Source organism: Nomascus leucogenys, chromosome 22a (genome assembly GCF_006542625.1).
Source record: "Nomascus leucogenys isolate Asia chromosome 22a, Asia_NLE_v1, whole genome shotgun sequence".
Taxonomy (NCBI): Eukaryota; Metazoa; Chordata; class Mammalia; order Primates; family Hylobatidae; genus Nomascus; species Nomascus leucogenys.
The window spans coordinates 79,346,991-79,372,304 of NC_044402.1; the positions used below are offsets into that span (position 1 = coordinate 79,346,991).

General features: G+C 39.1%; 1 protein-coding gene across 1 annotated transcript in view; it reads right to left on the reverse strand.

Moving 5' to 3' along the window:
* CCDC141 (coiled-coil domain containing 141) overlaps positions 1–25,314 on the reverse strand; it is a 225,441-nt gene that overhangs the window by 95,159 nt on the left and 104,968 nt on the right. Inside the window, exon 6 of the mRNA XM_030803664.1 lies at positions 17,938–18,054. Coding sequence (XP_030659524.1) covers positions 17,938–18,054 — 117 coding nt within the window. The remainder of the gene's footprint in view (positions 1–17,937; positions 18,055–25,314) is intronic.

Genomic DNA, 25,314 nt, shown 5'->3' on the forward strand with positions numbered 1-25,314 from the left:
CACAGTCTCATTCAATAAGTGTGATGGGTGGATTTCAGATTCTAAATCTCTAACAACTCTCTGATGCTGCTGTTGCTCTCTGGGAGTCACACCTTGAATAACAAGGCTATAAGTTTCCTTTAAGCCTTAAAGATGGAGATTAATAACCTCCTTCTCGAAAGAGATCATGCCCTTCCTAAAGTCACTCCCATTCATATCACAATAGTTTCTTAAGTGATTTTCTGTCTTCTAATCTCCCTCCCATTACTGTCATTCACATTGTTTCCAAGGTAATCTCCTAAAATGCAAATCAGTTTAAGCTATACTTTGCTTGGATGATATTTCACTGCCCATCTGGTCTCAAATCCAAATGTTTACAGCAGCCAGGCACATAATGTGAATGAGTGAAGGAAGGGTAAGAGGGGGGGTAGGTCATGAGGAATAGTGGTAAACTAAGGACTGTGGCAGACTGATGTGCATATACCTTTTCTAAAAGAAACAGGTATTACTGGGCTCCAGCCAGGAGTCACTATGTCTATGTGGGGAGATGAGTCTGATAATGCCAGATCTTCCAGGTTTTTTTTAAAGAAACAGGAAATCTAGATTTCTTTTTTAACAGAAACTCCAACATTTTAAGATTGACATTTTTTTTTAAGCCAGATGCCCACCAAAACCTACATAGAATCTCTAGGAATGAGATGCAGACATCAGTATTTTTTTCAACATCCCCCAGGTGACTCCAGTGTGCAGCCAGAGTTGAGAAGCACTAATCCATACATTCCCCCATGGCACGAACTACAAAGGGCCTGAACTTAACCAAGGGTTGAAGCTATGGAACTACAGATTGGTTCCTGAAGGGAGTTCTATTATATGAACATTATTTCTGATGTGTAAGAGAAGGAGTGATTATGCCTTCTCAAAAAAAATAATTAGCAAGTATTTGTTTGCATAGTATTTTAATACGTCCTACAACAAATTCTGAGTTTCAAAGGTTGAATTCAAGCTTTGGGGCATCAAGTTGATTTATAATACAATTTAAGAGTATTTAAGCTTTTAAACCAAAGGATGGTTTATAATCATCCATGTCTGCTATTTCATTGTCTCTTATATATGCAAAAGAAAGAAGAATGTTCATATTCGGTAAAGAAAGTATAATTCAAATCAATTACCCATAGTCAAAGGTCGTATTTAAAAATCCTTTAATTCATTTATTTCAACACATCCTGAATAAAGTATCACATTTATTAAGAGCTATGAAAGTTGCTGTATTTCTTGTTCTGAATGTATTCCAGTAAGAAATGATAGAGACATTTTCAAAGTTTACTTAGAAAGAACTTACTTAGTAGATTAACAAGCCATATATACCAGCTTCCTGCTGTTGAATTTAGCTGTGGGTAGCAGAGAACACCTGCTTTCTCTGTGTTACCAGATTATTTATAGGAGCTTCACTAATGAATCCTCAGCTTGATGCCTTATTTCTATGTTAAATCTTCTTTGAAAGGAACATTTCCTATTCTGTGCCTCATATCCACACCCAAACAAAAGTCCAAAATGTAATACGCTGCTTACTATTTAAGGACATATAAAATTGAATTTCTTTTCCATGAACAAGAAATTAGATTGTTGAAAAACCACAGATAAAAACTATTTGGAAGTTTACACTATGGATGGGAAAGGAAACAAAACAATATTTTTGGAGTCACTACTAAAATGTGGATGCTTTCACAAACATTTTCTTTTAACTTTTATTTTATGTTCAGGGATACAGTGAAGGTTTGTTACATAGGTAAACTCCTGTCACAGGGTTTGTTGTACAGATTATTTCATCACCCAGGTATTAAGCCCAGTCCCCAACAGTTATCTTTTCTGCTCCTCTTCCTTCCCCCATCCTCCACCCTCAAGAAGACTCCAGTGTCGGTTGTTTTCTTCTTTGTGTTCATAAGTGCTCATGATTTGACTCTCACTTATATGTGAAAACATGCAGTATTTTGTTTTCTGTTCCTTCATTAGCTTGCTAAGGATAATAGCCTCCAGCTCCATCCATGTTCATGCAAAATACATGATCTCATTCTTTTTTATGGCTGCATAGTATTCCTTGGTGTATATGTACCACATTTTCTTTATTCAATCTGTCATTGATGGGCATTTAGGATCATTTTATGTCTTCCCTGTTGTGAATAGTGCTACAATGAACATTCACATGCATGTGTCTTTATGGTAGAATAATTTATATTCCTCTGGGTATATGCCCAGTAATGGGATTGCTGGGTTGAACGGTAGTTCTGCTTTTAGCTTTAAGGAGTCTCCATACTGTGATTTACACACTCCCATCAACAGTGTATAAGTGTTCCGTTTGCTCTGCAACTTCACCAGCATCTGTTATTTTTTGACTTTGCCATTCAGACTGGTGTGAGATGGTATCTCATTGTGGTTTTTATTTGTATTTCCCTAATAATCATGATATTGAGCTTTTTTTTTTTCATGTTTGTGGGCTACATGTATGTCTTCTTTTGAGAAGTGTCTGTTCATGTCCTTTGTCCACTTTTTAATGGAGTTGTTTTTCTCTTGTACATTTGTTTAAGTTCCTTATATATGCTGGCTATTAGACCTTTGTCAGATGCATAGTTTATAAATACTTTCTCCCATTCTGTAGGTTGTCTGTTTACTCTGTTGATAGTTTCTTTTGCTGTGCAGAAGCTCTTTAGTTTAATGAGATCCCACTTGTCAATTTTTGCTTTGTTGCAATTGTTTTTGGTGTGTTTGTCATGAACTCTTTGCCTATTCCTATGTCTAGGATGATATTGCCTAAGTTGTCTTCCAGGGTTTTTATAGTTTTGGGTTTTACATTTAAGTCCTTAATCAACCCATCTTGAGTTGATTTTTGCATATGGTGTAAGGAAGGGTTCACCTTTAATCTTCTGCATATGGCTAGTCAATTATTCCAGCATTTATTGAATAGGGAGTCTTTACCTTATCACTTGTTTTTGTCAGCTTTTTTGAAGATCAGGTGGTCATAGGTTTGCAGCCTTATTTCTGGATTCCCTATTCTGTTTCATTGGTCTATGTGCTTGTTTTTGTACTAGTACCATGCTGTTTTGGTTACTGTAGCCCTGTAGTATAGTTTGAAGTTTGGTAACATAATGCCTCCAGCTTTGTTCTTTTTGCTTAGGATTGCCTTGGCTATTTGGCCTCTTTTTGATCTTATATGGATTTTAAAATAGGTTTTTCTAGGTCTGTGAACAATGTCATTGGTATTTTGATAAGAATAGCATTGAATCTGTAAATTGCTTTGTGCAGGATGGCCATTTTAATGATATTCATTCTCCCTATCCATGAGTATGGAATGTGTTTCCATTTGTTTGTGTCTTCTGCGAATTCTTTGGGCAGTGTTTTCTAATTCTCATTGTAGAGATCTTTCACCTCCCTGGTTAGCTGTATTCCTAGGAATTTAAATTTTTTTGCGGCAACTGTGAATGGGATTGCCTTCTGATTTGGCTGTTGGCATGGCTGTTGTTGGTGTATAGGAATGCTAATTATTTCTGTACATTGATTTTGTATCCTGAAACTTTGCTGAAGCTATCAGCTGAAGGAGCTTTTGACCGAGACTATGGGGTTTTCTAGATATAGAAACATGTCATCTGCAAAAAGAGAGAGTTTGACTTCCTCTCTTCCTACTTGGATGCACTTTATTTCTTTCTCTTGCCTGATTGCGCTGGCTAGGATTTCCAATACTATGTTGAATAAGAGTGGTGAAAGAGGGCATCCTTGTCTTAAGCCAGTTTTCAAAGGAAAGGCTTCCAGCATTTGCCCATTCAGTATAATGTTGGCTGTGGGTTTGTCATAGATGGCTTAGATGGCTCTTATTATTTGGAGGTATGTTCCTTCAATATCTAGTTTATTGAAGATTTTTAAAATGAAGGAGTGCTTAATTTTATTGAAAGCCTCTTCCACATCTATTGAGAAAATCATGCAGTTTTTGTCTTTAGTTCTGTTTATGTGATGAATCACATTTATTGATTTGCATATGTTGAGCCAACCTTGCATCCCAGGGATGAAGCCTACTTGATTGTGGTAGAGTAGCTTTTTGATGTGCTGTTCAATTTGGTTTTGTAAGTGTTTTGATGGGGACTTCTGTATCAATATTCATCAAGGATATTGGCCTGGTTTTCATTTTTTGTTGTGTCTCTGCCAGGTTTTGGCCTCATAGAATGAGTTGGGGACTCATAGAATGAAAATTGGGGACTCCTCCCCAATTTTTGGGAATAGTTTTCGTAGGAATGGTTCCAGATCTTCTTTGTACCTCTGGTGGAATTTGGCTATGAATCCATCTGGTCTTAGGCTTTTTTTTTTGATAGGCTATTTATTATTTGTTCAATTTTGGAGCTTGTTGTTGGTCTGTTCTGAGAATCAATTTCTTTCTCTTTTTTTTTTTTTTCTTTTGAGACGGAGTCTCGCTCTGTCACCCAGGCTGGAGTGCAGTGGTGCAATCTTGGCTCACTGCAAGCTCCGCCTCCTGGGTTCACGCCATTCTCCTGCCTCAGCCTCCAGAGTAGCTGGGACTACAGGCGCCCGCCACTGCGCCTGGCTAATTTTTTGTATTTTTTAGTAGAGACGGGGTTTCACCGTGGTCTCGATCTCCTGACCTCGTGATCCACCCACCTCGGCCTCCCAAAGTGCTGGAATTACAGGCATGAGCCACCATGCCCGGCCGAGAATCAATTTCTTCATGATTTAGTCTTGGGAGGGATATGTGTCTAGGAATTTATCCATCTCTTTTAGGTCTGTATAGAGGTGTTCGTTGTAGTTTCTGATGGTTATTTTTATTTCTTTTTTTTTTTGAGACGGAGTCTCACTCTGTCACCCAGGCTGGAGTGCAGTGGCGCAATCTCGGCTCACTGCAAGCTCCGCCTCCCGGGTTCACGCCATTCTCCTGCCTCAGCCGCCCAAGTAGCTGGGACTACAGGCGCCCACCACCACGCCCGGCTAATTTTTTTTTTGTATTTTTTAGTAGAGACGGGGTTTCACCATGGTCTCGATCTCCTGACCTCGTGATCCGCCTGCCTCGGCCTCCCAAAGTGCTGGGATTACAAGGGTGAGCCACTGCACCTGGCCTGGTTATTTTTATTTCTATGGGATCAGTGGTAACGTTCCCTTCATTATTTCTAATGATGTTTATTTGGATCTTCTCTCTTTTCTCCTTTATTACTCTAGCTAGCAGCCAATCTACCTTATTGAGTTTTTCAAGAAACCAACTTCTGGATTCATTGATCTTTTGAATGTTTTTTCATGTCTTCATTTCTTTCAGTTTAGCTCTGATTTGGGTTACTTCTTGTCTTTTGCTAGCTTTAGGGTTGATTTGTTCTTGCTTCTCTAATTCTTTCTGTTGCAATGATAGGTTGTTAGTTTGAGATCGTTCTAACTTTTTGATGTTAGAAAGACATTTAGGGGAGAACACTAAATGTTGGGCATTTAGTGCTATGAATTTCCCTCTTAACACTGCCTTAGCTGTGTCCCAGAGATTCTAGTATGTTGTATCTTTGTTCTCATTAGTTCCAAAGAACTTTCTGATTTTTGCTTTAATTTCACTATTTACCCAAAAGTCACTCAGGAGCATGTTGTTTAATTTTCATGTGATTGCATGGTCTTAAGTGATTCTCCTTGTTGTGACTCTATTTTCATTGTGCTGTGGTCTGAGAGTGTGTTTGGTATGATTTCAGTTCTTTTCCATTTGCTGAGGATTGTTTTATGTCCAATTATGCGGTCAATTTTAGAGTATGTCCCATGTGATGATGAGAATAATGTACATTCTGTTGTTTTGGGATGAAAGGTTCTGTAGATGCCTAATATATCCATTTGGTCCAGTGTTGAGTTCAGATATTGAATATCTTTGTTAATTTTCTGCCTTGATTATCTAATACTGTTAGTAGAGTTTTGAAGTCTCTCACTATTATTGTCACAAACATTTTCTAATTGAATTTTCAAGGGTCTATATTACAGGTGAGGAAAGTGGGGCTCACAGGGATGTAATGTACCCAAGGTATGTCATTCATTATGTAGTGAATGACATCACAGAGGTTTAAACCTGTTTTTCTCCATGTAGATGCAACCAAGTACAGCATTATAGTCAACTTTTAGATATTGCATTGCTCCCAGAACATATTCTGTTTTGGAGTAAGGGAAGACAAAGAATATAGAACTATAAACATTTGGTCATTATAATTCCCTTTTCTCTAATCTAATCTGCATGTTTTTTTTTTCTTTTGGTTTGGTTTGTTTTAGAAAGCCTGCAAATTCAAGTGAGAAGAGGCTAATAAAGTGGCTAAGGAAAATGTATATCAAGCAAAGGCTGCTAGGTCTTTCCAGAAATCCTAACGCTGTATATAGGACTGGCTTCATGGTCAACTGACCTGTGCAATCATGCAGAGCCTTATGTTTAAAAGGGGCCCATGCTGTCCCTATACTGAAATTCTCAATAATATTTTAAGAAAAGCTTCCATAATTTTATTTTGCACTGGGCCTCACAAATTATATCGCTGGTTCTTTCTGTAAAGTGAAAAGTAAGGTTTTATAGATCACAGAACTTTTCTGTGGGAGACAAAAGGTGGTTGAGTCTCAGGGCACATGGCTGTCTACATACAATAAGGTTGGATGCCATAGACAGGAGACATGCCAGGAGAGAATTTTTTAGGTGTGATGTTTCTCTCCTTACCTCCCTGGTCATTGCTCACTTTCTACCTTTTTTGGATAGAAAATAGTACCCTCAGTCCAGTACCAGTAAGAGAGAAAAAACAAGATCCCATGGAAATCTAATCAGATGGATAGTTGATATTAGAGAGGTAGGCAACCTGATTTGTTTCTTCATGTGTCCACACCAACTCTCCACCACGTGAGGTGGGTAGAATACCACCCAGAGAAATAGGTCATAGATAAAAGCAAGGTCCAGAATCTAATCACTGGGAGGTCATCCAAGTGGTATACTCTTTTGTGTGTGTGGTGGAGGGGGGGTGTTGGGGGACAAATGGGAATGGTCGAATCCTAATTGTAGCAAAAGAAGTCAACTGCACTTAGGGGTACTCTCCCCAACTCACCCACAAGGGGTAAGTTAGAGCACTGGCTTTCATATCCCCATCATACCAAAGTTACTGATATCCCAACGGAACATTAACTCACAGGGATAAACAACATCTGTTGACCACAAGCAACACTGAAATACACAAGCAGCAGAATTAATGCACTGGACAGAACAAAAATTTAATATGTTAAAAAGCATATCTTAAGATATGAGGAAATACATTAGATAGGTAAAACAGAAAACTGTTTATGAAGAAGAATCAATGTCAGCAATTGGGCATGAAAAATGTAATAGCTGAAGTGAAGAACTTGACAGGAGGGCTGAAAGGCAGAAGGAGTACAGCAGAAGAAAGAATGAGTGCTCTATAAGATCAGAGATTAGGAAGGAATAAAGAAATGGGGGGAGGGGTGGAGCCAAGACGGCCGAATAGGAACAGCTCCGGTCTACAGCTCCCAGCCTGAGCAACACAGAAGACGGGTGATTTCTGCTTTTCTGTTTGAGGTACCAGTTTCATCTCACTAGGGAGTGCCAAACAGTGGGTGCAGGACAGTCGGTGAAGTGCACTGTGCATGAGCCAAAGCAGGGCGAGGCATTGCCTCACTCGGGAAGCACAAGGGGACAGGGAGTTCCCTTTTCTAGTCAAAGAAAGGGGTAACAGACGGCACCTGGAAAATCGGGTCAGTCCCACCCTAATACTGCGCTTTTCCAACGGGCCTGGAAAACGCCACACTAGGGGATTGTGTCCCGAACCTGACTCGGAGGGTCCTACGCCCAGGAGTCTCCCTGATTGCTAGCACAGCAGTCTGAGATCAAACTGCAAGGCCGCAGTGAGGCTGGGGGAGGGGCGCCCACCATTGCCCAGGCTTGCTTAGGTAAACAAAGCAGCCAGGAAGCTCGAACTGGGTGGAGCCCAACACAGCTCAAGGAGGCCTGCCTGCCTCTGTAGGCTCCACCTCTGGGGGCAGGGCACAGACAAACAAAAATTCAGCAGGAATCTCTGCAGACTTAAATGTCCCTGTTTGACTGACAGCTTTGAAGAGAATAGTGGTTCTCCCAGCATGCAGCTGGAGATCTGAGAACGGGCAGACTGCCTCCTCAAGTGGGTCCCTCACCCCTGAGCAGCCTAACTGGGAGGCACCCCCCCCAGCAGGGACAGACTGATACCTCACTCGGCCGAGTACTCCTCTGAGACAAAACTTCCAGAGGAACTATCAGACAGCTGAATTTGTGGTCTCACAAAAATCCACTGTTCTGCAGCCACCGCTGCTGACACCCAGCCAAACTGGGTCTGGAGTGGACCTCTAGTAAATTCCAACAGACCTGCAGCTGAGGGTCCTGTCTGGTAGAAGGAAAACTAACAAACAGAAAGGACATCCACATCAAAAACCCATCTGTACATCACCATCATCAAAGACCAAAAGTAGATAAAACCACAAAGATGGGGAAAAAACAGAGCAGAAAAACCAGAAACTCTAAAAAGCAGAGCACCTCTCCTCCTCCAAAGGAACGCAGTTCCTCACCAGCAATGGAACAAAGCTGGATGGAGGGTGACTTTGACGAGTTGAGAGAAGAAGGCTTCAGACGATCAAACTACTCCGAGCTACGGGCAGAAATTCAAAACAATAGCAAAGAAGTTAAAAACTTTGAAAAAAAATTAGACGAATGGATAACTAGAATAACCAATGGAGAGAAGGGCGTAAAGGAGCTGATGGAGCTGAAAGCCAAGTGTCGAGAACTACACGAAGATTGCAGAAGCCTCGGTAGCCGATGCGATCAACTGGAAGAAAGGGTATCGCTGATGGAAGATGAAATGAATGAAATGAAGCGAGAAGGGAAGTTTAGAGAAAAAAGAATAAAAAGAAATGAACAAAGCCTCCAAGAAATTTGGGACTATGTGAAAAGACCAAACCTACGTCTGATTGGTGTACCTGAAAATGACAGGGAGAATGGAAGCAAGTTGGAAAACACTCTGCAAGATATTATCCAAGAGAACTTCCCCAGTCTAGCAAAGCAGGCCAACATTCAGATTCAGGAAATACAGAGAACGCCACAAAGATACTCCTGGAGAAGAGCAACTCCAAGACACACAATTCTCAGATTCACCAAAGTTGAAATGAAGGAAAAAATGTTAAGGGCAGCCAGAGAGAAAGGTCAGGTTACCCACAAAGGGAAGCCCATCAGACTAACAGCTGATCTCTCAGCAGAAACTCTACAAGCCAGAAGAGAGTGGGGGCCGATATTCAACATTCCTAAAGAAAAGAATTTTCAACCCAGAATTTCATATCCAGCCAAACTAAGCTTCGTAAGTGAAGGAGAAATAAAATACTTTACAGACAAGCAAATGCTGAGTGATTTTGTCACCACCAGGCCTGCCCTAAAAGAGCTCCTGAAGGAAGCACTAAACATGGAAAGGAACAACCAGTACCAGCCCCTGCAAAAACATGCCAAATTGTAAAGACCAACGAGGCTAGGAAGAAACTGCATCGACTAACTAGCAAAATAACCAACTAACATCATAATGACAGGATCAGATTCACACATAACAATATTAACTTTAAATGTAAATGGGCTAAATGCTCCAATTAAAAGACACAGACTGGCAAATCGGATAAGGAGTCAGGACCCATCAGTGTGCTGTATTCAGGAAACCCATCTCACGTGCAGAGACACACATAGACTCAAAATAAAGGGATGAAGGAAGATCTATCAAGCAAATGGAAAACAAAAAAAGGCAGGGGTTGCAATCCTAGTCTCTGATAAAATAGACTTTAAACCAACAAAGATCAAAAGAGACAAAGAAGGCCATTACATAATGGTAAAGGGATCAATTCAACAAGAAGAGCTAACTATCCTAAATATATATGCACCCAACACAGGAGCACCCAGATTCATAAAGCAAGTCCTCAGTGACCTACAAAGGGACTTAAACTCCCACACAATAATAATGGGAGATTTTAACACCCCACTGTCAGCATTAGACAGATCAACGAGACAGAAAGTTAACAAGGATATCCAGGAATTGAACTCAGCTCTGCACAAAGTGGACCTAATAGACATCTACAGAACTCTCCACCCCAAATCAACAGAATATACATTTTTTTCAGCACCACACCACACATATTCCAAAATTGACCACATAGTTGGAAGTAAAGCTCTCCTCAGCAAATGTAAAAGAACAGAAATTATAACAAACTGTCTCTCAGACCACAGTGCAATCAAACTAGAAGTCAGGATTAAGAAATTCACTCAAAACTGCTCAACTACATGGAAACTGAACAAGCTGCTCCTGAATGACTACTGGGTACATAATGAAATGAGGCAGAAATAAAGATGTTCTTTGAAACCAACGAGAACAAAGACACAACATACCAGAATCTCTGGGACACATTCAAAGCAGTGTGTAGAGGGAAATTTATAGCACTAAATGCCCACAAGAGAAAGCAGGAAAGATCCAAAATTGACACCCTAACATCACAATTAAAAGAACTAGAAAAGCAAGAGCAAACACATTCAAAAGCTAGCAGAAGGCTAGAAATAACTAAAATTAGAGCAGAACTGAAAGAAATAGAGACACAAAAAACCCTTCAAAAAATTAATGAATCCAGGAGCTGGTTTTTTGAAAAGATCAACAAAATTGATAGACCGCTAGCAAGACTAATAAAGAAGAAAACAGAGAAGAATCAAATAGTTGCAATAAAAAATGAAAAAGGGGATATCACCACCGATCCCACAGAAATACAATCTACCATCAGAGAATACTACAAACACCTCTATGCAAATAAACTAGAAAATCTAGAAGAAATGGATAAATTCCTCGACAAATACACCTTCCGAAGACTAAACCAGGAAGAAGTTGAATCTCTGAATAGACCAATAACAGGCTCTGAAATTGTGGCAATAATCAATAGCTTACCAACCAAAAAGAGTCCAGGACCTGATGGATTCACAGCCAAATTCTACCAGAGGTACAAGGAGGAATTGGTACCATTCCTTCTGAAACTATTCCAATTGATAGAAAAAGAGGGAATCCTCCCTAACAGATTTTATGAGGCCAGCATCATCCTGATACCAAAGCCTGGCAGAGACATAACCAAAAAAGAGAATTTCAGACCAATATCCTTGATGAACATTGATGCAAAAATCCTTAATAAAATACTGGCAAACGGAATCCAGCAGCACATCAAAAAGCTTATACACCATGATCAAGTGGGCTTCATCCCTGGGATGCAAGGCTGGTTCAACATACGCAAATCAATAAATGTAATCCAGCATATAAACAGAACCAAAGACAAAAACCACATGATTATCTCAATAGATGCAGAAAAGGCCTTTGACAAAATTCAACAACCCTTCATGCTAAAAACTCTCAATAAATTAGGTATTGATGGGATGTATCTCAAAATAATAAGAGCTATCTATGACAAACCCACAGCCAATATCATACTGAATGGGCAAAAACTGGAAGCATTCCCTTTGAAAACTGGCACAAGACAGGGATGCCCTCTCTCACCACTCCTATTCAACATAGTGCTGGAAGTTCTGGCCAGAGCAATCAGGCAGGAGAAGGAAATAAAGGGTATTCAATTAGGAAAAGAGGAAGTCAAATTGTCCCTGTTTGCAGATAACATGATTGTATATCGAGAAAACCCCATCGTCTCAGCCCAAAATCTCCTTAAGCTGATTAGCAATTTCAGCAAAGTCTCAGGATACAAAATCAATGTACAAAAATCACAAGCATTCTTGTACACCAATCACAGACAAACAGAGAGCCAAATCATGAGTGAACTCCCATTCACAATTGCTTCAAAGAGAATAAAATACCTAGGAATCCAACCTACGAGGGACGTGAAGGACCTCTTCAAGGAGAACTACAAACCACTGCTCAATGAAATAAAAGAGGATACAAACAAATGGAAGAACATTCCATGCTCATGGGTTGGAAGAATCAATATTGTGAAAATGGCCATACTGCCCAAGGTAATTTATAGATTCAATGCCATCCCCATCAAGCTACCAATGACTTTCTTCACAGAATTGGAAAAAACTACTTTAAAGTTCATATGGAACCAAAAAAGAGCCTGCATCGCCAAGTCAATCCTAAGCCAAAAGAACAAAGCTGGAGGCATCACGCTACCTGACTTCAAACTATACTACAAGGCTACAGTAACCAAAACAGCATGGTACTGGTACCACAACAGAGACATAGATCAATGGAACAGAACAGAGCCCTCAGAAATGATGCTGCATATCTACAACTATCTGACCTTTGACAAACCTGACAAAAACAACAAATGGGGAAAGGATTCCTTATTTAATAAATGGTGCTGGGAAAACTGGCTAGCCATATGTAGAAAGCTGAAACTGGATCCCTTCCTTACACCTTATACAAAAATTAATTCAAGATGGATTAAAGACTTACATGTTAGACCTAAAACCATTAAAATCCTACAAGAAAACCTAGGCAATAGCATTCAGGACATAGGCGTGGGCAAGGACTTCATGTCTAAAACACCAAAAGCAATGGCAACAAAAGCCAAAATTGACAAATGGGATCTAATTAAACTAAAGAGCTTCTGCACAGCAAAAGAAACTACCATCAGAGTGAACAGGCAACCTACAGAATGGGAGAACATTTTTGCAACCTACTCATCTGACAAAGGGCTAATATCCAGAATCTACAATGAACTCAAACAAATTTACAAGAAAATAACAAACAACCCCATCAAAAAGTGGGCAAAGGACATGAACAGACACTTCTCAAAAGAAGACATTTATGCAGCCAAAAAACACATGAAGAAATGCTCATCATCACTGGCCATCAGAGAAATGCAAATCAAAACCACAACGAGATACCATCTCGCACCAGTTAGAATGGCCATCATTAAAAAATCAGGAAACAACAGATGCTGGAGAGGATGTGGAGAAATAGGAACACTTTTACACTGTTGGTGGGACTGTAAACTAGTTCAACCATTGTGGAAGTCAGTGTGGCGATTCCTCAGGGATCTAGAACTAGAAATACCATTTGACCCAGCCATCCCATTACTGGGTATATACCCAAAGGACTATAAATCATGCTGCTATAAAGACACATGCACAGTATGTTTATTGTGGCACTATTCACAATAGCAAAGACTTGGAACCAACCCAAATGTCCACCAATGATAGACTGGATTAAGAAAATGTGGCACATATACACCATGGAATACTATGCAGCCATAAAAAATGATGAGTTCATGTCCTTTGTAGGGACATGGATGAAACTGGAAAACATCATTCTCAGTAAACTATCGCAAGGACAAAAAACCAAACACCGCATGTTCTCACTCTTAGGTGGGAATTGAACAATGAGAACTCATGGACACAGGAAGGGGAACATCACACTCTGGGGACTGTTGTGGGGTGGGGGGAGGGGGAGGGACAGCATTAGGTGATATACCTAATGCTAAATGACGAGTTAATGGGTGCAGCAAAACAACATGGCACATGGATACATATGTAACAAACCTGCACATTGTGCACGTGTACCCTAAAACCTAAAGTATAATAATAAAAAAAAAAAAGAAAAAAAAAAGAAATGGGGGGAGGCAGTGACAAGTTAGAAAGGATAGAAGTAGAACATCACCTATGTAATACAACTTTCCAAATTTACGTTGCAACTAGAAATTAGCGTACTGAAGAACACAAAGAACTGTATAAACTAGATGCAAACAGTGTTATGGCAAAAATCAATATGAGATCTATGGCTTCATTCTATTTATGCAAATTGAAACACGTAACTCTAAATTTTAGAAATAGGACTGTGTCTAAAGACATATGTTGAGCCCATTAGAGTAGGTCCCTGTGAGAATGAGAATGTGAGGGATAGAGAGAATAAAGGGGAAGACAATAAGGTAAACCAAAAGGGAAGTGTAACTCTACTCTGAGGGCTAAAAAAATGTTTTTAAAGATAATGGGTGGATAGATAGATAAAAGGAGGCTAAGTGATTATCTAAAGTCACCAGGGAATCATAAAGAAAAACTAAAAGGATGTTTCTTCTTCACAACGTAAAAGACTTACTACACAGACATTTGATTAATGTCCTTTTCATATCAGGCACTGTCCTATGTGCTGAGAATACCAAGGTAAGATACTGTCTACTTTAAAAAAATACTGCTACTTCCCCGCCCAGACTTATTCTTTTCAACCAGCTCTGGAAAGGTGTTTTTTACACTTATCTTGCTTTCAATATAACAAGCATAATTGATATTGAAATGTACATCCTATCTCCTTTACAGGATTTGAAAATTAAAGAAAGTTTTCAGGTCATCTAGGCCTACCTCTCGTTGCTTCAGGAATCTCTTCTATTTCCCAAACTGTGGAAGTCTATTTTTCTCTCACGACCATGAATTATTATTTGTTTCCTACAGAATGGCTGTGGATAAGTCTATTGCCTCTAAGACAACTCTCCTTAGCCTCTCTTCTCTGGCTTACACATTATAAGGACTTTAACTCTCATCACAGACAGCCTGGTCTGATTGCTGTTTGCCTTATTCTGCCATATTCTGGTTTGACCACCCCTTCCTAACCAACAACTCATATTCCATCCATCTGTTCAAACCCCATCCTTCCAGAAAGCTGTCCCGGATCACCCCAGAATAAAGCACCACTCCCCCTTGTGCATATACACTGATGGGGGTCTCTCTAAACACATGTGATTTGGAGACTCCTGAAGTCTTAATAACCAATTATCTTGCCAGTGAATTCTCTAGTGTCTGAAATTCATGGCAAATATCTTTAGAACCTTTTTGTATCTACAAGTTATATTTGAGCATTCATCTTCATTTGACTGAATCAGTCTAAATAATTAGTCAACATTTTTGTAATTTGTTAATTAAAGATGGATTTAAGATTGATGGCTCTATAGCCCAACCCATAGTTTGGAAGGAAAATCTTACATTGGAAAGAATGCTTCATATAAATAAATAAAAAAAGAAATCCCAATAAATAAATGAACCCCTCCCCTTTTTTTTTAGAAAATAAATTTGCCAGGTATGATAGTTCATGCCTATAATCCCAGCACTTTAGAAGGCTGAGGTGGGAGGATCACTTGAGGCCAGGAGTTCATGACCAGCCTGAGAAACATAGCAAGACCCTGTCTCTACAAAAAAAAAAATAAAAACAAAATTAGCCAGGTATGGGCGTGTGCAGCTACAGTCCCAGTTGCTCAGGAGGCTGAGGTGGGAGAATTGCTTGAGCCCAGGATTTTGAGGCTGCAGTGAGCTATGATTGCACCACTGTGCTCCAGCCTGAGTGACAGAGAGAGAGACCCCATCTCAAAAAAAAAAAAAAAAAAAAAAAAAAAAAAGGGAAAAGAAAAGAAATTTACTCTCAGGGATGCTTGTGGAGAAATAGGTTTCTATGCCTCACTTTTCAAAAACAGTTTGGCTTGAAAACTACTTGAGTACATGTGGCAGTACTCAGCTTCTGCACAATATGCAGAGTAGTTCAGGACCCTGAAGGAAGTGCATATACTTGTCTGGAACCTCCCAGACTCAAACGATCCTCTCACCTCAGCCTCCTGAGTAGCTGAGTAGCATGGAACACACCTGGCTAATCGTTTAAATGTTTTGTAGAGATGGAATCTCCCTATGTCATGCAGCCTTGTCTAGAATATTGTTTATTTCTAAACACGAATGAGCTATCAAGCCATGAAAAGATACAGAGGAAACTTAAATACATATTACTAAGTGAAAAACGCCGATCTGAAAGCCTACATACTGTACGATTCTAACTACATGACATTCTGGAAAAGGCAAAACTGTGAAGACAGTAAAAAGATCAGTGGTTGTCAGGAGTTGGGGGTGTGGAAAAGAATGAACAGGCAGAGCACAGAGGAGTTTTAGGGCAGCAAGAATAATCTGTATAATTCAATGATGTTCAATCATTCAATACATATCATCATACATTTGTCCAAACCCATAGAATGTACAACACCAAGAGTGAACCCTAATATAAGCTATGAACTTTGGGTAATAATGATGTGTCAATGTACGTCCATTAATTGTTACAAATGCACCACTCTGGTGGGGATGTTGATTATGGGGGGGGCTACGAATGTGTAGGGGCAGGGTATATATGGGAAATCTCTATACCTTCCTCTTAATTTTGCTGTGAACTTAAAACTGCTCTAAAAATAGTCTTTTAAAAATTATTTTTTACATCTTTTATACCTGCAACTTAATAATATTGATGGAAAGAATATCTATATGCTTTTTTGTTTATGGACATCAGAGGTTGAAATATGAGCTATAAACTATGAGAAAAACTGTGCCCTACTAAGGTCAAACATTAACAAATATTCTACTCTAGACTGTCTTCAGGGCTAGAGGAAACCATAACTCCACATTTATCATGAATATAACCCCAAGGGATGTCTAAATTATGTGTACACTATATACTGCTTTTTTTATATTAAAGGAAGTAGCATCCTATGCAATTCTGGTGATCTCTTGTGCTTGGCATTTGGGGCTTTCGATAGAATTTTCATTGATAAAACTTGAGTTTGATACAAACAGAATAAATTGCCACATAATTCAATGAAAAAAGTTAACCTCCTAAACAGATAAACCAAATGCTGAAAATTTTTAAGAAATTAAAAAATAATCAGTCATTATTAGTCAACAGTCTTCTGTAAGTGCACCTTTTATCAATCAAATATTCAAACCAAACACTTTGAATGCCTACAAGACACTGGAGTGTTCAAACAGAAGCAAGAAACTGAAACAAATGTGTCATGATCCCCATGAAAAGATTTAAGTCTAAATAAATGCAATCTACTGCCTCGGTCCTCATCCTGCCTACTCCTAACCTCCAAGACATGTGAATATTTGACTTGACTAGCCTGTATTCAATTATTGTCTAGTAGTGTTGGCCCATTGTTTTCTAGAGCTTTATGACTTAGCTCTACCTACAACTATCAATCATCTAAAATATTAATATACAAAGTTCTCTAAATCTTGATAGTGATTATTCACTGTTCCCATCCCATCTACTATGATGGACTTCTGTTTACTTGCAGATCAATATGGAGCCTCTGTAAAGAATTTTGGAAAGTATTTACAGACCCCCAGATGTATAAATGCACGGATTTTCAAATAACAAGACACAATGGAGAGAAGGTCAACCACAACACCAGCGCTTTACTCATCTTGCTTTCAGCACTTCATGCTTGCATTTTCATGCATTCTATATACCTACAAGTGGCTTCCTGGCTGGTAGCCATTACTTCTTGTAAAACTGAGAAATCTGAAGCAAGTTAAGGAGCAAAAGACATGTAAATTGGAACAACAATCAAATTATATCTGGAAGTCATAAAAGTGATGACTCATAGTAATTGTATCTCAGTGTAGAAAAAAAGTTTTTTTAGAAAGCTAAAATGTATAATGTTTAAGAGCTTGGGCCTTTGTATTAGACAAAACCTAGAACCGAATTTCAAATCTGCCACTGAAAAGATATATTACATTGGTCAAGCGAATTGGCATTTCCAAGCCTTTGTGTTTTATTTGTTTTGATGCATAAAATGGGGAAAATAATACCTCCACTTTAGGGGTTTTATGATAATTTAGATAATGGATCTCATATACATAGTATAGTCCTTGGCACATAGTAACTATTCAGAAAAATATAGTTATTGTTGTAGAAGCTGTTAATTTGTTTATCATTATTCTGGAAGCCCTGTCAATGCACAGTGGTGTTTGCTAATGTCATTGGGATATTTTTTTACATGAATAGTAGATTAATCAAAGAGAGTTCTCAGTTCTCCTCTAAATTACCCACAGAAGTATATTCAAGAAAAGTTAATGCATTTTTCAATTATTTATAATGTGTCTAATATATCTCTTACCTTTGCTTTTATTATCAGTTCCTCGTGCTTACGAATTAGATCCTCATTGTCTGAAAGTGATGAACCTAGACTTTGTTCCTGTAAGTCTCTTATAGTTTTCTGAAACCAGCAAGTAACCTAGGTAAAAAGCAACAAAGAAAGATCAAAATTCAAATGATCAGAATAAGTGAGTAAAAATTCAGAAATAGTCCCTCGACCTTTCAAAACTTACTTTAATTTCTCTTTATATAAACTATCTCATGTATTAAAATAATATGAACAAGTTTAGAATTTTTTCTTCATTTAACCTCTACATGCATAAAAGAAAAAAAATCCCAAATAAGTATGAAAATGACTAATCAGTTCAGTAGATTACATGGCATGAATAAAATGAAAATCTCCTGACAAAGAATCAAAATAGATTCCCAAGCAGTCCAAAAATCATGAATTCGTTTAAAATATATATGAATATGAATATATATGAATATGAATCTTAGTTATATAAACCCATATGAAGATATTAAGCAGCATAGGTAGAATTATATTTCCTGCCATAAAATAGACTATGCAGAAATATTTAGTTTGCTACAAGTGCTGGAAATCTATATCCAGAAAATAGAGAGGTTATTAAAACCCATTGACATTATAAGTGGTAAGGGCATGACTCACATTTACATTGACTTGATTTATAATACATGCCATATACAGTGCTGAAACTACAAATAGCAAAGGACTTGAAATAATCTGTACCTTTTTAAATGCTGCCAACATTTGACATGGGGGCCCTAGATGCAGATTCCTTATCTCAATGGAGACTTAGATTTTTACTATTGAATCCTGTATAGCACTATCCTTATGATCACATCAAAATGACTGATTCTTAAGAGACTACTACGAGCTGGACAGTTTGCTAGTTGCTTTTTGGGCATCATCTCTATTTCTCTCAACAACTTTATAACAGTCATGATATCATCATTTTAGAGATGTGGTAACTGAGTTTTGAAGAGGTTAAGCAGCTTATCCACAGCCACATAGTAAGTAGCAGAGACAGAATTTGTCCTCCAGTCTGCAGGATTTCAAAGTCCATGCTCTTTCCATTGTGCCCTGCTGCCATGCTTGAGTCATTTAAAGTCTTACAGCCCTGCCATCAGCAGGAATGACTTCAAATCTGAAAAATGAACACTGGCAGCCCATTCAAAACAATGGGCATATAAATCCCAAGCCTGATACTATGTCTTTCCCCAGCCTAGGTTGTCTTGCCTGCAGCAGTCTCAGGACTTCTCTGAAATCCTGTAACATGAAGAAATGTGCACAACAGGTAGCCAAGGAGAACTCTAGATTAGATCAGAAGTTCCACACAATAAATGCACATAACACGTGCATGCGCGCGCACACACACACACACACACACACACACACACACATACATATCAGAGTTAAGGGCTCACCTAGAATAGGACACACCATTTATAGGGCTGATATCACAAAGTTGACTATGCAATCAAAAGGTCTACACCAACTCTTAGTTTTTCTCAGCATGGAATGGGCAGTTAAAATATAGGATGGAAGCATTTCTCTAGCTTTCTGCTAATTGGAAATGTCATTATTAACCAGCATTTTAGCCCATCATTAGCACAAAGAAAATAATACTGGTGACCTTGTAGCAGTTTTCATGTGACATATATCTCATTTTCTTCCGAATATCTGGTAACCTATGCACAAAATACACGTTATCTAGTTAGTCCCCACGATACACAAGTATTGTGCTTACATATTTACAATTATTTGAAGACAGTGTTTTTCTGGTATCCAATTAGAGCTAGATGATATGTACAATGTGCCTATGAAAATACAGAGAATATTTTATCAACAGCTACAAAAATTATTTTATTTTGTAAAACAAAATAATTTTCTCCCAAAAATTCAGTGAGCCCCCATAAAAACACAACTAGAGCAATGATTTAAGGGTTTCCTCAAAGTAAAGTGGATCACGGATACAGCTAACTTCCGGAGATGATTTATTTTATTAAATGAAAATGAGTTTTATTTATTCTTAGCTAAAGTCGGAGGGACTTGACATCTCAAGAATGCTTTAATAGGGACAGTTAATATAGAATCAGAGTGGATGAAAAATAGGTACAAACAGGTGTTCTCTAATCTCTAAAAACAGGTGAGAAGGCTGAAACCTCAGATAATCTTATTAAACTTTGTGAGTCAAAGACTTGTCATCTAACACATGCCAGCAGTGTAGAAAGCTGGGAAAGTGTGAGTTGTTTTGATTTTTAAACGGTAGCTACTGACCTCATCTTCTAGATTTGGCACATACTATTTCAACTCCCAAAAGATACTATTCCTGTAAGACAATACTATTCCCTTTAGGAGAATGTAGTTAAAGAAATACGATAATGTTCAGTGTATCCTGTTCACGTTCCTGCCTGTTAAATCATGCTGACTCTCTAGATCTACAAATTTTTACTACCAGATGCGCCCTGGAAAGAAATATAAAAACAAGTTGGCATAAAACTCAGAAGTAGATCATCATGAGGGTGTTACATCTCATTATGAGGTATTCATACACAGGAGCAGACTCTTAGATCAGATTTACCATGTATGCTGTGGAATGCACACAAAATAGGCTCTCAGAGTCCTTCTGATGACAAAATAAGACACCCTAAATAACGAGGAGCATGTCAATCATAATATTCTGCCACCCAGTAAATCAGTCATTGTGCCCAGCGAGTAGCTACCGCAGACAGCTGCATTGATATTCTAAGTGCGCTTTTTATAAGCTTTTAAATTATGTCAGCTGCTGTCCAGAAGCCTGAGTGATAAGTACAGTAAATGATGCACCAGGACATTTATGTAGAACATGGTCCCTGCAAAACTATGAAAACATGAGCCATAAGCTGAGGAGATGTACAAAGGAAGGAAAACAAAAAGTATTCGAAGTATGCACTGGAAATTGATTCTGGGCAATGATGGATTAAAGGGGTAAATTAGAATATTTTTCCTTTCTTTCCAGTTTCTATCTTCCAGTTTCATCTGAGCAATGTGTTCATGGTCATCCCATTAATTTGATAGGGCATTCTAGGTACTTGATGCCCAGAGGAGATAGAATGCAGCAGAGGAGTGAGGCAGATCTTTGTGTGTGGTGTGTGTGTAGTGATGGGATGGCAACTATCACAGAGTGAAAAGAGATGGAGAAAAAGGAAAGTCAGCAAAGATGCAGAAAGGAAACAATCAGGAATGTTCAATGAAAACAAAGAGCTGCCTTGAAAATTAAAGTGGGGTGGCAGGAAAACCTGCACTGTCCAATACAGTAGCCTCTCATCATACATAGCTATCTTGTACTTGGAAAGTGACTAGCTAATTGAGACATGCTCCACGTGTAAAGCACACGGCAGATTTCATAGACTTAGCATAAAGTATAATGAAGATATCTCATTAAGAACGTTAGTATGAGTATGAGTATGGTGGTTCATGCCTGTAAACCGAGCAGTTTGGGAAGCTGAGGCAGGTGGATCGCTTGACCTCAAGAGTTTGAGACCAGCCTGGGCAACATGACAAAACCCAGTCTGTACTAAAAAATACAAAAAATTAGCAGGGTGTGGTAACACACACCTGTAGTCCCAGCTACTCAGAGAGGCTATGGGAGGAAGATCACCTGAACCTGCAAAGTTGAGGCTGCAATGAGCCAAGATCACGCCACTGCACTCCAGTTTGGGCAATAGGAATGAGACCCTGTCTCAATAAAAAAAAAAAAAGTTAGCATTGATTACCTATTGAAATAACATTTTAGATATGTTGGGTTAATTTAAAAATATTATTGCTTTTCATCCTTTTATGTGGCTTTTTACTTTTTAATTTCTTTTTACTTTTAAAATGTGGCTATTAGAAAATTTAAAATCACATCAGTAGGTTGCATTATATTATTATTGGATGGTTCTCCAATTAAAATATATTTGGACTATACTTGTTAAATGTAGACTTAAGGACTGAGCTTTAATTAAGGGTATTTTAAAAAGTGGAGTCAGGAGAAGAGCGGTGTGAGATATCAGTTGGTAGCATTTAAGAACATCTAAGTGGGGATGTTGGCTGCTACAGTTTTGATGTGTGTCCCCTCTAAACCCCATGCTGAAATTTGATCCCCAGTGTTGGAGATGGGATCTAATGGAAGGTATTTGGATCATAGGAGCGGACCCCTCATGAACAGATTAATGCCCTCCCTTGGTGGGGGCTTTGGGTGAGTTCTCCCTTTATTAGTTCCCAGCAGACCTGGTTGTTAAAAAGAGCCTAGTGTCTCCACGTGTTCTCTTGCCTCCTCTCTTGCCATGTGATCTCTGCATATGGAAGCTCCCCTTCACCTTCTGCCATGGGTGGAAGCAGCCTGAAGCTTTCAACAGATGCCCAGTCTTTCAACCAGCAGAATCATGGGCCAAATAGCCCTTTCATCTTCATAAATTACCCAGTTTCAGGTGTTCCTTTGTAGCAATGCAAAATGGACTAAGACATTGGCTACATTCATTGGCTGAGTAAAGGACGATAGCTTTTGGGAAAGCAGAAGTAGCAAAGAGGCTCCTTCCCACATTTTTTTTCTTTGATTAGGTAAGACATGCATTTCTTTGCATGTCTTGTTCATCACTGAAGATGCATGAGGAAAGTTGATACAGGGATGTACCAAAAGAATGGGAAGGTTGGAAGAGTGGGACGGTATTTAGTCTTTGGCAAAGAAGGACTCCTTTTTTTTTTTTTTTTTCTTGTTGGAAGTCCCACTTTGGACCCCTGCTGGTAGATAAGAATGAAGAAGGTAAAAGAAGTTAACCAGCCTTCCTTCTAAGAGAAGTATTAGGTACGAATTTAGGCAGGTTACAACATAATTTCAATCAACCTTTGCACCCCTCCTATGATAGAGATATTTGCCTTTTTAACAGATGAGGTAACAGTTCAATAGACAGTTCAATAACTTGCCTAATTTCACACAACCAGTAAGAGGAAATTCTTGTAGGTAGGGACAGAAATGCCAGTGTCAGAATTCATATTATGCAATATTTTTCCTGCTCATTATATACATCTGCAGAAATAAAGGATTCTGGAGAAGAGAAATGGTTCTCATTAGGCTATATTTATGAACGTCCTTAAAATAAAAACCAAAATGCAAAGCTATGGTTATAGAATCCAATTTTAACACAGAAATAGGTCCCATATACAATCAGGGGCTCCGTGAAAACAGTTCATTAGAGAGGAGAATGGATGTGTGGATCAGGCCTCTCAGAAGGAGTCTCTGAGAGCAAGAAGCCAACTGTGGGCAGTGGTGACAGCAAAAGCAGGCTGAGAATTTCAGCTCCCAAACGACATGTGCCAAAGACAGGACTGAAAGATGGGTTATGCAAGCAGTAGAAAATGCTCTCTGATGGTGAAGGATAAACAATTCAGGCGGCAAGAAGGTGAACTTCTGCTGCAGCACAAAGCAACACATCAGAATGCCATAAACCACTGCAGTTTCTTTTTCTGCAATTTGTTCTACAATCTGAAATCAGATCTCTTTTATCTTTATTTAAAATATGCTGGAGGAGGTGAGCTAGCAATAAGCAATTCAAACGACCTTAACAGAAATGCTTAAGGAGAGATGAAAATCTCATCAAATTACTTTCATTTTCTTTTCCATGTGCAGAACTTGCTGAATAACCAGGTTCTATTAAGTACAAAAACCTGATAAAGGAAAAAGGCATCAATTATTTATCTTCTTTAACCCAAGACTTTTTGACAGTCTCTCTGGCAATTACCAAAAACACACACACATACAGAAATGTTTTCAATTGATGGTCACAGGTGACAGTTCTAAGGACTGCTTTGATTTTGAAGGCATGTTTCCATAGGGCTTTGGGTTTTTTTTTCTTTTTTTACAGTAGCGGAACAAGTTGCCTTTATTTTGTATCAGACAATACAGTCAAATGAGCTCTGGACTTAACTAGCAATGACCAGACTTGAAATATCCATTTGGTCCACTAGGTGATTCTAATGCATATTAGAAGAGACGCTAAAGCTGTGTTGCTGTTTGTACCTGCAGACTTGGGAGGAGAGCAGGAAAAAACAATTACTGCCAAAAACGTGGATCGGGTTTCCATTTTTAGACGTATTCTGGGACTGATCTAGTTATTGGCCTGTTATTATTTGGACTTAGAGATTCCAGGACGACAACGCTCACAATTTTCTTCTGTTGAATTTGGGAGCCCTTTGTGAATTACTGAAATCAACTGGAAGGTATCAGTATCTCCTCAATAAATTCCAGTATCAAATCCCGGTATTCTCTGTTGATGGGCAGTAGGAAAGCTAAAATATGTTATTTTAAGGCAAACTTGTTACTTTATGAACAGCTTTACATACAATCCTTTTTCCTGTCTAGAATAATAATTTTATGTATTTAACTATTCTGACTTATGTTAGCATATAATTTCTCTTCTCACATCTATATTTCCTGAAAAAAGGCACTAAGGACTTCCCTTCTTAACATTGCCCACAACAATTATTTGTGTTTAGGTAGGTTCTTTACTTACAACTACTTAATGGATGGAAAGCTCTTTAGTTGAATGGACAAAATCAGTACAGTAGACGTCTCTGGACCTAAATTTTATTTCTAGCATTACCTCTGACTCATTGAAAATAACTTCCGGATGGCCGAATAGGAACAGCTCCGGTCTACAGCTCCCAGCCTGAGCGACACAGAAGACGGGTGATTTCTGCATTTCCATGTGAGGTACCAGGTTCATCTCACTAGGGAGTGCCAAACAGTGGGTGCAGGACAGTCGGTGCAGCACACTGTGCGTGAGCCAAAGCAGGGCAAGGCATTGCCTCACTCGGGAAGCACAAGGGGTCAGGGAGTTCCCTTTCCTAATCAAAGAAAGGGGTAACAGACAGCACCTGGAAAATCGGGTCAGTCCCACCCTAATACTGCGATTTTCCAATGGACTTCGAAAACGGCACACCAGGAGATTGTGTCCCGAACCTGGCTCGGAGGGTCCTATGCCCACGGAGTCTTGCTGATTGCTAGCACAGCAGTCTGAGATCAAACTGCATGGTGGCAGCGAGGCTGGGGGAAGGGGGCCCGCCATTGCCCAGGCTTGCTTAGGTAAACAAAGCAGCCAGGAAGCTCAAACTGGGTGGAGCCCAACACAGCTCAAGGAGGCCTGCCTGCCTCTGTAGGCTCCACCTCTGGGGGCAGGGCACAGACAAACAAAAAGTCAGCAGGAACCTCTGCAGACTTAAATGTCCCTGTCTGACAGCTTTGAAGAGAGTAGTGGTTCTCCCAGCATGCAGCTGGAGATCTGAGAACAGGCAGACTGTCTCCTCAAGTGGGTCCCTGACCCCCGAGCAGCCTAACTGGGAGGCACCCCCCAGTAG